Here is a 13,771-nt window from a genome sequence, read left to right as displayed (position 1 = left end):
CCCCTTAAATGTTTTATACTAGCAGTGCCCTTTGAATTTTAACTTTCTGAGCTGATATTACAATATTATTCTTGGTATAAATATTGTTAAAATATTTAGAGCAAATGTAATATTAATATGGTCCCACACCCAAAAGTGGTTTGGAATTGGATCTATTTATACACATTGTTTATGATGCTCTAGTATAGCAATATATAGCTAAGCATATTCTAAAACATCTCATTTAAGTTAGGTAAGCAGTGACTTAAGAATACAAGCCTTTATATGCTAAGTATTCAAAGATTTTTTTTTCATAGAATCACATATTCAAGAGCCTCAGAAATCATGCAGTTTATACTCTTTATATAGGAACAAACTGAATCCTCCAGAGGTTAAGTGCCAGTGCATAGAAGCAGTTCACCTAATACTAACCCAGTGCTTCCAGCACTCTGCTTATTTTTCAAGTAAAAGCAGTAAACAAAAGTAATTTTTCCTTGAAAATAATATTCATATGTGCTCAGTAAAAAAAACTTGTTACCTATCCAGATCATAGAAGAGAAGTCACCAATGATTCCACTGGAAGCTCAAGCTTGCGCATCTTGCTTTTACCACTCACTCCACTTGGCCATAAAAGACTTTAAAAATAAGCTAAGTCCTTCCCCATTAAACAACAACAACAACAAAAAAACAAAAAAACTTTGATAACTTACTAAACAATAATGGTATCAATTTACTTGTCTTTCGATTTCCAAACAAGTCAATGAACACACATTTGCAAGAGCAGATGCTCAATAATTTAGTCAAAAAATAAATACAAAGCTGAACATTTACTTAAAAGGTAGAGTCAACAAGGAAAGAAATTGTACTATAATATGATGATATGATACAGTCACTACCAAAATTGAAGATTATATTAAAATGTTACAGAAAGAATTGGGTCAAAATTTCAAATTTAAAAATACTAGTCTGTAACAAATCTAAACAATATTTTAAAGATGTCACAAGCCCCTTTTCTAATCTAATCATCTTTGCTTATTTGTTTTTTGCAATTATGAAATAGGATTTTCTTATATAAAGTAACCCATTCTTGCCTGTATTGATTATAATAAATTTATCATAAGCCTATTCTTACACATACTATAATTAAGGTAACCACAGTAAAAAGAAAGTTGAGTCTGTGCTGACGCCATAAAAGACAAATTTCGTGGTCCTCAAATTTTCCCTACAAATGCTTTAAATGATATAGTAGTAGTGTTAACTTGCAAATTTTGACAGAATTCCAGCAAAAACCAGCTTCACGTGTGTATATATATTACATCTAGCACTAAACAAATAAAAAGTCCAAGTTGTAAAGTACCATAAATAGTATAACTGTATTTTTACAAATTAACAAAAAGCTAAGTAATACATGCATATATATGCCTGAAAATAGAGAAGGATACAGGAGATGAGTGGTAACTATTAAGACAAGATTGATGGCAGGTAGGAAAAGATATAATCATGTTTTAATGTATCAGTTTTTTGACATATTACAATGAACATGTATTAAAGTACTTTATAATATTTAAAAGTATATAATGAAGTTTTTAAAAAGGTAAGGATATAAACAGATAAAGGACAAAATGTTCTCATAGTTCGCTCTGGGTATACTGGAATTAAGATTTTTTTTTTAAATCTATCTTAAGCTACTTACATTAACTGGAACTGTTACAATTTTTTCTTTCTCTACAAAAATACTGATATACTTTAGAAAGTCTTATGCTTTGATAAATTTTCACACACTATTTTAACAACACTATAAGTAAGGGGAAAATGAAAAAAGTGAAACAGAGCAGCTGTGTGCCTTTCCAGAGGTTGTACAGTAAAATCACAGTATTCTGACTCCTTGTGCTGTGCTCTTCCTAAAATAAACAGGCTGTGTATGTTAAAATTAAATACAGATGCTATTTTTCAGGGGCAAATGGTAATAACTGTGGTTAAAGACACCACTGTGGCAAAGGCGTTCTCCATCTTAACTCCTAATACCTTGACTGGAGAAACAGAAAGCAACGCTGTTATCCCTGTTGCTAGTTCTCTCTCTACAGTTACTTGAGTTAGATCCCAACAAAGCCCCTGAAATAACAACTAGGTACCACATGGGATGTCCTGCAATGAAGGCAAGCCTACAGTGTTTTGAACCCTAATACAAAAAACAATAATAAGAATACAACATTCAAGAAGGTCTGATATTTAGACCCTTAAGTAATGGGAAGTGGGGGTTACTTTAATGCATTTAGAATAGTTTTATTTTTAAAAGCTTTAATAACCTCAGGTGCATAAAAGTCAAAAAAGTTATCTATATTAAACATAATTCTGAGACTATTAACAATATCATGAAAATTGCATGACATCTTGTCCTTTTTTTTTAAACGTCAGCCTGCCACCATTTCCTCACCATTTTAAAAACCATTGTGTCTTATAATAAAACACACAGATCTTTCTCTAGAGGGTGAAAGGAGGAATTGGGGAAGGGCAGAGAAGGGCCCAAGTTCATGCTATTTGAATGACTGGACAATATTAATCATTTATTACAGAAGCAATTTTCAATAAACTTGTAACTCATCAAAATGTATCAGAGAAATGGATCACTTGACATGGCACTGTTTATGACTAGATTATATGCCAGTCCTCAGATTTAAGATCTGTAAACTGCCTAAGAAATTATGACAGTAATATGACATTAACATGACATTAACATTTTATCCACATTAAAAGTATTTTAATTTGCACACATTCATAGGACACACTGTCTGTTAAAAGGAAAGAGAAAGATTTATGGAATTGGTCTTGTTGAAAGAAGAAAAACTTCATGCTGTTTCATCTCATGATCACAGTTTGAGGAAAGTGTCTGTTTTAATATGCAGTTTTACCCTAAACCTCAAATGTATATTGTCTTAGGTGAGAAAAATAAATTAAAATGTTGGGAGGAAAGGTATCTATTATGCTGAAATCCTTAAATAGTGACATGAGCTAACATTTTTAATCAGTGTTTAATAAATTTATTGAGTATATGGGTAACATTAGTGCATTTTGAGATAATACATTCTCAAACTCATTTAGACACATGTCAAAAACATTTCTTCACAACACAGTAAGAAAATATAAAGCTAAAACTGAAATATTTAAAATACCACAGACGAAAGTTTAGAATAGTGTTTATAATCTATTTTTGCATTTTCTAGCTCATGTTGTATATTAACTGAATTCCCAAAAGTATGATAAAAATCCATTAACTATGTTTATGCTTGTGTTAAATAGAGCTATTAGTCTGAAAACTGAAATACGGCAGTTTGATTTTCAAGTCCTATGTAAAATAGTCTAAAACAGAAAGGAGAGGGCTTTTATTGGAACCTGATCGTTATTGATGAATACCTAATAGCAGTGGGCCTGCCTACATTTCTGGCAAGCAGAACTATATTCTTATAAACCACTGATGGGCTAAACAAACTATTAATGATGGTTGCTTTTCAACACTTAAAATGGCCAGACTGTGTTACTTGACCACAAGGACAAGTAGGTCATCACTCTCAAATGTTATACAATATAAGAAACATAAATGAGACCTCTGTGGAGAGACAAAACCCATAGGTATGGCTCCAGAGTTCTTTTGCTGTTCAACTATTAATAGAAAACAAATCCCACTTAAAGCTGTAAATACTTGTAACCCTTTTCACTAAAAGATGTATTATCATTCATTTAATTTTCCACTTAAAGCTTAACAAGGTATTATTAGTCCTAGGTTCCAACTCCAGTCCTGAAAAAATACAACTTAACATCTAAACCAAAAATTTTAAAACAAATGTCTATGACTCTTGCAAGATAAGATGAATTTTTTGCCCCTCTATAAACTTTTTGGAGTACCCCTTCCCCTGGGTTTATGAACATCCAACCAATCATTCACAGGTTGCAGAATAGTACTCAATGAATACAAGGAAAACACCTAGATTCTTCACCAGATTCAGAAGGCCTTCTTCACTGGACACATGTCTTTCAATTGAATGCCTTTTAATGTATTTTTCTTTCTGGTGGTCACTGAACTAGCAGCATTAACCTTGCTTAGGAGCTTGTTGAAATGCATAATTTCAAACTGTGCCCCAGACCCAAAGAATCAGAACGTGCTTTAACCAAGAATCGCAGGTGACTCAAATGTACATTAAAGATGGTGAAGCACTGCCCCAGATCACTCTGTACAGTTACTACAAGCCACTTCTATTTATTTGACTTTCAGAAAAGAGAACAAAGGAAGCTTTAGAAACATCATACTGATCAGGATAATTCATTTCATTCCTTGCCAAAGGGGGCACAGCACAGCTGTCCTTCTTTCAAGCCAGAAACAACCCACAAAACTATTTTGACCTAAAAAAGTAAAATTTTTCATACAGCTCAACTTAATATTTTCTGATCTAAATCCTTCTCCCAAGAGAAAAGGATAGCATCATTTTTATAGTTTGCTTACAAAATAATAATAGCGGTATTGTCATCAAATGGCAAGGCTCCATCTCCTATGTTTTTTTCTTAATTGGAAAAACAAAAACGTGTTGACTTCATTAAACCCCCCAACTGAAAGTAAACATTTGAATCCCCATTCAGTAGTCCAATAAGCATCACTACTCACTACATTATCCAGAAATTTAAAACATAATGGTAGGAGAAACATGGAGACGCCAGGCGTAGTTGCTCATGCCTGTAATCCCAGCACTCTGGGAGGCCAAGGAGGGCGGATCATCTGAGGTCAGGAGTTTGAGGCCAGCCTGGCCAACATGGTAAAACCCCGTCTCTAGTAAAAATATAAAAATCAGCTGGGCATGGTGGCAGGTGCCTGCAGTCCCAGCTACTCAGGAGGCTGAGACAGGAGAACCACTTGAACCTGGGAGGTGGAGGTTGCAGTGAGCCGAGATTGTACCACTGCTCTCCAGCCTGGGAGACCAAGCAAGATTCCTATCTCAAAAAAAAAAAAAAAAAAAAAAGGGAGAAAAAAGAAAAACACATGGAGTCAGCACCCTTTGATAGAACAAGAAGAACTCAGAGTCAACTTTCTACAACTTTGGAGCAGCATTAAAAAAAAAAAAGTGCCAGGAGCAACATCTAATAACCACCCACCTCCACTCCTTCAACCCTTCTGTGATAACAGACATAACCCTGGGGTCATTATCAGAAGGACTTTCATCTGTAAGTGATTATTCATCAAATTTAAAAAATTATTTTCTTAAGTTCATTATAAAATCTAATTAAGCACAACACTACAAGCAGTGTTTTCACTCATTTTCTTTAAGTCTTAAAAAATGTTATAGGCACTGAGCTATGACACAAACCCACTGAGTATGCAGCATTACTTCTTGGAACCTGAGGGTCAAGAGAAACCTATACATACATGAAGCATGTGCTACCCATTGTGCTGTTAGCAATAAACCACTTTGCCTCTGACTCAGGAATCTCATATCTTCTGCCAGCATCTATACAACTATGGAAGATATGCAAGTAGGCTAAAATCTCAGACCTTAAATAAAGAAACACAATAAATATAATGATACACACAGTAATTTTTCCAGGATACACTGTTAAGCAAAAAAAAAAAAAAAAAAAAAAAAAAAAAGAAAAGAAAGAAAAAGGAAAAAGAAGAACATATACACACATACGGTTTTACAAAAAAAAAAAAAGAAAAAAAAGGATTAACAATAAACTAGAAGTCAATAAAATTGGCTATTTACAAGGGGTGGAGGAGAACAGGCTAGAAAGAAAGAGAGCGACACACCTCTTTGAGAATACCACAGTGTATAATTTTGACCTCTGGAAGCATGTTAACATCATACATGTTCAAACATAACTAAATCAATAGGAATGGGGACAAAGACACCTAAATTGAATGCAAACAGAAACAAATAAATGCAACTATATTTCAAATAAATAACATAACTATACTCATTGGAGAAAAGGAACTGCAAATAAATCTTGAACTCTTTTTAATAGGGTTGTTTTACTCAAAGTATGCTTGTAGCAATTCTAAAACTATTTTACGTACATTATATGACTGAACAAATGAGTAACTGTATCGGTGTTATCAGGAGTCAGGGTTCTCACTTGTTATAAGAACTCAGAAGCCATCATGAAAAGATTCTCTCTTGATAAATCTGGGACAATCTGAGCATCAAAATAAATAAGGAAAGTAATTGACAATAACCTATTTAATAAAATTAAAATCATGAGTCCTTACTCCTGATAAATAGATAAATAAAATAAGGGAGGTGGGCTCTTCCTTACTGTAGAATGCTGGCTGTAACATGGAGGGAGCAGTAGAATTGGAAAATCTATATTTTGCAATCATCAGACAAGAATCATCAATGGATAACAAAGCAGCAGCCTTCAAAGTCTCAGTCTAGAACTTTAAAGAGGTATAGACTTTATGGGTAGTGAATGAGTTTGTGAAAAGAAAAATAAGATGGTATTGGACAGCATATTATAAAAAATTTAAGCTGAGGAAAATGAGATACTAGGACAGTTCTCAGGATCACCTGGCAACATTGAGAGAAATAAATGATTTAAAAAAACAAAAAACAAAAAAAAACAAAAAAAACAGAGAAGGTGAATCAATGGTCTAGGAGATTGTAAAAAACTTAAGGAAATCAGTGCTTGAAGAGGTTCCAGGGGAACAGTCCACTTACTCCACTCTTTTCTCCACAGATCCACACTTGCTTTCTCCTTTTCAGGGTTACATCTAACTATATACCAAGAAGAGCATATACACATATAGTACAAAATCAGGGCAACTACGTTACCTGGTAGCAAGTATAACAAGTGATATATGTAATTTTTCTTAACTTATTAAAATGTATATTGGCTTTTACCCCCTTAGAACAATGCTAATTCTCTATGATAATCTAAGTAAATAATTTTTTAAAAATAAAGACTGAAGAAAGCTATACAAAGAGATTAATTCCAAATGTACAGGGTGCTTTTCTCATTTTAATTTTATCATGTATTTTTTAACACTGATCTCTTCAAAAATATACTTCTAATTGTATTTGGATGTACAGCCAATTCAAAGAAGAGCTACATATACGCTAGAAGGCTCTAAACAATCCGCTCAGCAGTGAAAGGGAGAGACACAAACCTCAGGTGCCCACAGGTACTAGACAGAACAGGTTTCATTAATGCTCAACCCATAAATTGTGAGTTTAGTTCCATTTTAGGCATGAACCATTTTAGAAAGGTTTATAAAGGTATTCTTCATAACATCACTGACTTTACTGAGTATTATTAATGTAAAATGCAAGATGGATGAATGGATAGATTAACAGACAGACAGATAGATGAATATTGTTAATAGTTCACAGTTAGTGGGTCAATTACAACATCAAGTTACAGTCTTTCAAACAACTAAGATAAAATGCATTCAAGTCATCTGCTTCTTACTCCCTAATTGTATGCTAGTCCTGGCTCTTTATTCTGAAAATGCTTATCTTTGAAATATATTTGAGGTATATGACATAAGTAAAAATGAAATATAACTTAGTGTCAAGAACAGGGAAGAATACTTAATATATAATTATTCTTCAATGAGTAGCTATGTTTTATACAAAGTTTTAAAATAATTTTAGCCAAAGTACTCTTTCTTCAGATGAAATGTTATTAAAAAGTTCAAAAGTTTACTCTACAAAATAACTAAAAGTGGAACTATTTTGGTTAAAGTGAGTAGTGGAAGTCTGCAGTACCAACTGCTTTGGAGAGCTTTCCGGGCAGCCCAAGGCACGGCTAGAAAAACCACTGCTAGATAAAATTATGAGTACGATATAAATGTGTGAAATAGTTACTGAAAATGAGATGCCACTAGTAAGTATAAAAAGTATGAAATTTAAACTAGTAAAACGTCAAAGCCATTTTTATTTACTGAAGAACATGAACAAAGTAAATATAAAGTCTTTTTAATAAATAATAATTTACATCAAAAGTATAAAAGACACCTCAGGCCAGGTGGCTCACACCTGTAATTCCAGCATTTGGGGAGGCTGAGGCGGGCGGATCACCTGAGGTCAGGTGTTTGAGACCAGCCTGGCTAATATGGTGAAATCCCATCTCTACTAAAAACACAAAAAAATTAGCTGGGCATGGTGACGGGCACCTGTAATCCCAACTACTGGGAAGCTGAGGCAGGAGAATCGCTTGAACCTGGGAGGCAGAGGTTACAGCGAGCCGAGATCGTACCACTCACCAACCTGGGAGAAAGAGTGAGACTCCATCTCAAAAAAATAAATAAATAAAAAAATAAAAATAAAACCCAAAAGATACCTCATTTTGGCACTATGATAGCTGTTCTTCCTTGCTGTAAGCCCCTAACTGATACTGGAATCATGTTACAGATTAACATGTTTATTCTGATGTCCATATGTCCTAAATCTATGTGCTATTATGAAGTGATAAACGGTGGTTCAGGAAATACTTTTTAATGATGAAAATAAGCATGTTATTTACTAACTTCTAATCCCCAAATACATAGCTCAAATTTTCTATTATATCCTCCTTTTAAATAATTATCTCTAATTTTTAGGATCACTTTTAAAAGTCTAGGTTTCCTCAGTTTCCATTAGCTGTAAAAGAAAAATAAAAAATTCCTGTAAAAAAAAAAAACCTGCTATAAGTCAAAATGAAGCTGTCTTTTTCTACTGTTTGCTTTTGTGGAAGCAGAACAAAAGTACATTAATAGTTAACAAAGCTACAGTATGATATATGAATGAAGTCTTGCATTAAAAAACTACTTAGACTGTATTTACAAAAGAATCTGTACCATTAATTATTCAACATTTGGATCTGACCAGAAACTGGAGGATGACTCTGTAATGCTCAGTTTAAATGAACTACTTAATGTTGTAATAAACACTCAATACAGTGGGCTCAATGAATTTCAGACATATTACAATTGTATGGGTTTTCCAATTTTTTGATCAATAACAGATTTTAATGCTAAATCAGTTTGAATTTCACTTTTCTCTAAAATGTTTACTTAAACCAAAAATTTTGCATCTCAATTATTTTATATTCTAAATCTGAATGTAGATTAAACCAATGCATTATTCATAAAGCAAAGACATGAGGAAAGACAAAGCTGTGCACTTCTTTCAAAGCTGCTAAATTGCTAAAACATACCACATTTATGCATGCAATATTTGATTGTGTTTTTCTTAAAACACAAGCTTGTTTTCATCAGATCAAGATATGCCAAAAATTCTACACCAAACAATTTTTGTTTATAATTAAAGCAAGCATCAATCCAAGGATTGTCATCCATTTTATTTCATCTCTACATCAAAAAAAAGTAATTTAAAAAATTTTTAAATTCCCTTGAAATGATAAGAGAAATGAAAATGTAAGTGCCTTCACATAATAACAGTAAGCTGACCCTTTGGGAAATGGTTGACTTTCTCAATACAAGGTATTCAAAGCTCATTCAAACGTGTTCATTTAGAATGCAGATATCAAAGATGATGCAAATGTTCAAGAGAAAATTAGAACTTACCAGATGTTCTAATCCAGCTTTGATGTTTCCAGATTCCCTAAAATAGAAGAATAAAAGTTCTAAATAGTTGCTAAATCCTTGTCTGCTCTAATTTTTTTACCTCAAAAATGTTTTATAAACCCTTGTAATTTTTCATATGTATTATGTTCATAACACTGTTTTTAAGGACAAAACAATTTTTATCAAAAATGAACAGATAACTTATATTAGATTTACCACAAAATTGGTATTTCACTAAAAGAAGTTTCAGATTTTTCAAAGTCAATGAAAAACATAAAGAACTCACAAACATCATTTTACTCTTCATACAGTATCTATTCCTTTCACACTAGCTTTTCTATTAGAAATTTTGTTTATTATTATTTCCAACATTATGAAAATGTTCAAATTTACAGATTCTACCACCCATATTCTACAACTCACATTTTATTTGGTTTCTCAAATATCCATCCATCAATGGTTACATTTTTATAAAAAGAATGTACACATAAAGAACACATTAGTGAGTACATAGCTAAATAACTAAATCTTAACCTATTTTCTCTGTCATTAATTTTATGAATTTAATGTACACTACAAATCAGGACCTGAGATCATTTTAATATTAAAAAAGAAAATATCACCAAAGAAATCATAAACATCAAATATCATGATATATTTTAAGTATTAAATTTCTGCTTTTTACTGTAAAAGAGACTGCTTATGGAACTAAAAATACAAGTATCTGTACATGTAACAAACATAATTTAAATATAGATTTGTTGAAATGTGGCAAACAGTTAAATTTTTTCTGATTTCAATCTGTACCAATTTATTTATGACAAATGAACTTCGGCTTTTCTCATTCTGACCAAGCAGTATTTTAGTTCCATTATACGTACCAAGCATTACCTTTTTTAACAAAAAATTATAATCCTACCACATTGCAGAAACTAATTATTAATATAAATCCTCTAACAATAAACAACATTATTATATTCATGATGTTTAATCTTCTCCCCACATCTCCTCGCTTCTCTGAGAGGTCTCAACTTTCTTTTCTATTTCTGTCTTCTACTTTTTCTTTGCCAAAGATATACTTACCTGTTTCCTTTGTCTTGCTATACTATCTTTCCAAATTTCTCCATTTTTATTCCCTTCAGATTTGCTGCTGGAAAACTGTACTCATGGCTTCCAACCTTTGCTCTCACTGCCCAGTCCGATATATTAGGAGTAAATTCCCATTTCTACTGATTAGCACTAATTTTCAGCCATTCTCTTCTGTATTTCCTGCTTCTGGCAATCTTCGCAAAACTATATATTCAATGTTTAGATATTTAATGGTTTCTGAAACTCATTATTTAATCTCTAATGTCTGTAGTCGTACTGACAAATGATAGGAATAAATTACTGCAAGGTGTGAGAGAAGGCTACTATCTATATAAATAATTATTTTATACTTTATCATTACAAAATTAATGCATTTATCAGAGCTGGAAGTCAAATGAATCTTTACATTTTCACAAGAACATTCAAATAGTTATTTGTATAACTTAAAATTTAAACAAAAAAGTAACATATAGTGAAACATCTGAACAGGGCAACATATGTGTGTGTGTGTGTGCGTGCGCACACACACACACTAAATAAAATTAAATCTTCCTCCCATCACTGACTCCCAGTTCTCAATCTTGGTTTATCCTTCTGAAGATATTCTATGCACTCGTGTGTGTGTGTGTATGTGTGTGTCTGTGTGTGTGTGTCCCCCTTCTATGTCTGTTGAAATCCACAATAGAAGCATATTATACACCCCGTTTTGTACCTTCACTTGGCAATCTATCTTAGAGTCTGTGCTATATAATACACATCTACTTCGCTTTCTGCCACAGCTACATTGTCACAAAATGGTTCTTATTAGAAAATAATATTGCAATATAAAAAGAACACAAATGATCAGATTCAAAGTATAAGTCCATACTTCAGTATCTGAAATAGCTGGGGCTAGACATGCTTTATCAGAATATTTCAGATTTTAGAAAGGTTAAGGTATGTCATACAATGGTGCCAGGAGGGTCTGATGCAGCATCTCATCATCATACACGTTAAATAATTCTGAAAGAAACATATTAATGTCCACACAAAATGGGATAAACAAAGACTGTAAATAGCCTCATTTCAGGGTAGGTTTGCTGTCAACTGTGTCTGCCACAATCTTAGGGAAAATCACTTAATTTTCTGAGATACCTGTATTTTAGAACGAGGACAAGAAACTGTTCTTTAAAACAAAAAGAAAATGTAGGCTATTGCTTTGCCATGTTTCTAAGTAATTCTTTAAATTAAAAGATATTTATAAAATGTTTTGAATGGCATGGCTGAGAGAAAACAAGACATTATTCTTGGCACATTCCCTTTCCTTCACCATCAAATGTAACCAAATGTAATCAACCACAGGGCCCTGGCTATTCAATATCCTTAATTATCATTAGATCTAACTATTTCTATCTTCACAGCTTTTATGGTATTTCAGTCCTTCATCTTTTCTCCCTAAATTGCTGCAATATCCTCTTATTGAATGTCAATAGTTCCTGCCTTGTCCCATGTCAATTCATTCTCCATTAACACAGCAAAATTTTTCTAAAATGTAAACTTAATCATATCAATTCTCTTCTTAAAATCTACAATATCTTACCATACTGCAGTTTACCTATTCCCTCTGTTATCTTGTCAATGCTACATTACATGAAAAGTAACAACAGCAGCCACAACAAGCTACGTTTAACCTGGTTTTACTCACCAATGAACCACTTTCTCCCTCTACCTAAAATGCTCCTTTTCTCCCAGCCTCCTCTAATCTTCCCCATCTAATAAAAATCCACCCTTCAGGACTCATCCTAAACCATTCTTCAATTGGGGAAACCTCCTCCCTTTCCCACAAATCATGTAATGAATTCTTCCTATATGTTTCCATAACACTCCGGGCATGTCCCATCACAGAACTGATCACAGTATTTAATAAATGCCAATTTACTTTCCTACTTACACCAGTGAAGTGAAAACTCCTTGAAGATATGCATTCCATCTTTTTAATTTTTATATTCTGGCACCCAATAAAATGACTGAATCAATATATTTAAGGATATGACATCTGAATCACAAGATAAGCTTGGGTACAGAGTCAGTAGCAACCAGCTCAGGTCTCTGAGCAGTACTACGCAGTCCCACTCTATCTCCAACCCATGTAAAGAACAAGGCAATTTGCAACACTGAGCTGCTGCCTGAGATAAAACAGTAGTATTAGGAGGAAGGCACAGGTGCATGTATGTGCACGAACATGTGTAGGGTGTAGGTGGTTATTTATTTATTTATTTTTACTGTTTTTGAGGGTGTGGGAGCCACAATGGGGAAAGTAGTTGAGGCTACACTAGAACACTAGAGGTGGTCCACTCTAGTTTTTAAATTAGCCTGGAGAAGCATAAGTCAGATCTTAGATTTTTACCCCTCCTTTTAGATTAAAATTACTATCTGAGGCAGCTAAATGCTGTTAGGAAAAAATAGATGAACCCACAAGGAAAATTGTAAGATGTATAAACCAGAATTTAAAAAAATAATAATCTTATCCAGAGAAAACAGAACAAGAATGTGAATATAATAACATCTTCAAAGAGATGATTTTTAGAAATATAAGTATGAAAATGAAGTTTTGAAAAAGAACCAATATATGATAGTGGGTATTACAAACATAATCATTTGAAATAAAGAACTCAGGCCGGGCGCGGTGGCTCAAGCCTGTAATCCCAGCACTTTGGGAGGCCGAGGCGGGCGGATCACGAGGTCAGGAGATCGAGACCATCCTGGCTAACACGGTGAAACCCCGTCTCTACTAAAAATACAAAAAGAAATTAGCCGGGCGTGGTGGCGGGCGCCTGTAGTCCCACCTACTCCGGAGGCTGAGGCAGGAGAATGGCTGAACCCGGGAGGCGGAGCTTGCAGTGAGCCGAGATCGCGCCACTGCGCTCCAGTCTGGGCGACAGAGCAAGACTCCGTCTCAAAAAAAAAAAAAAAAAAAAAGAAATAAAGAACTCAGAGGATGGATTGAAAACACAACAGATACAGACAGAGGATGAATTCATAAGCTGGAAAACTGGGTAGAAGAACTATTGGAGAAGGCATAGGGAGGGGGCAAAAAGACAAGACAAATAATTGATAGAATTAAGAACAGGAGTAGAAGTGTTAACATCTATATAATGAGAATCCTAGAAGGAGGGT

At 33.6% G+C, this 13,771-nt stretch overlaps 1 protein-coding gene across 1 annotated transcript in view; it reads right to left on the bottom strand.

Moving 5' to 3' along the window:
* The window catches only part of LOC105488555 (arginine and serine rich coiled-coil 1), a 417,805-nt gene that overhangs the window by 223,804 nt on the left and 180,230 nt on the right, over nucleotides 1-13,771 (bottom strand). Inside the window, exon 6 of the mRNA XM_071091156.1 lies at nucleotides 9,527-9,563. Coding sequence (XP_070947257.1) covers nucleotides 9,527-9,563 — 37 coding nt within the window. The remainder of the gene's footprint in view (nucleotides 1-9,526; nucleotides 9,564-13,771) is intronic.

This window comes from Macaca nemestrina, chromosome 2 (genome assembly GCF_043159975.1).
Source record: "Macaca nemestrina isolate mMacNem1 chromosome 2, mMacNem.hap1, whole genome shotgun sequence".
Taxonomy (NCBI): domain Eukaryota; kingdom Metazoa; phylum Chordata; class Mammalia; order Primates; family Cercopithecidae; genus Macaca; species Macaca nemestrina.
The sequence above is the reverse complement of the archived record's forward strand: the minus strand, read 5'-3'. Positions and strand labels throughout refer to the sequence as shown.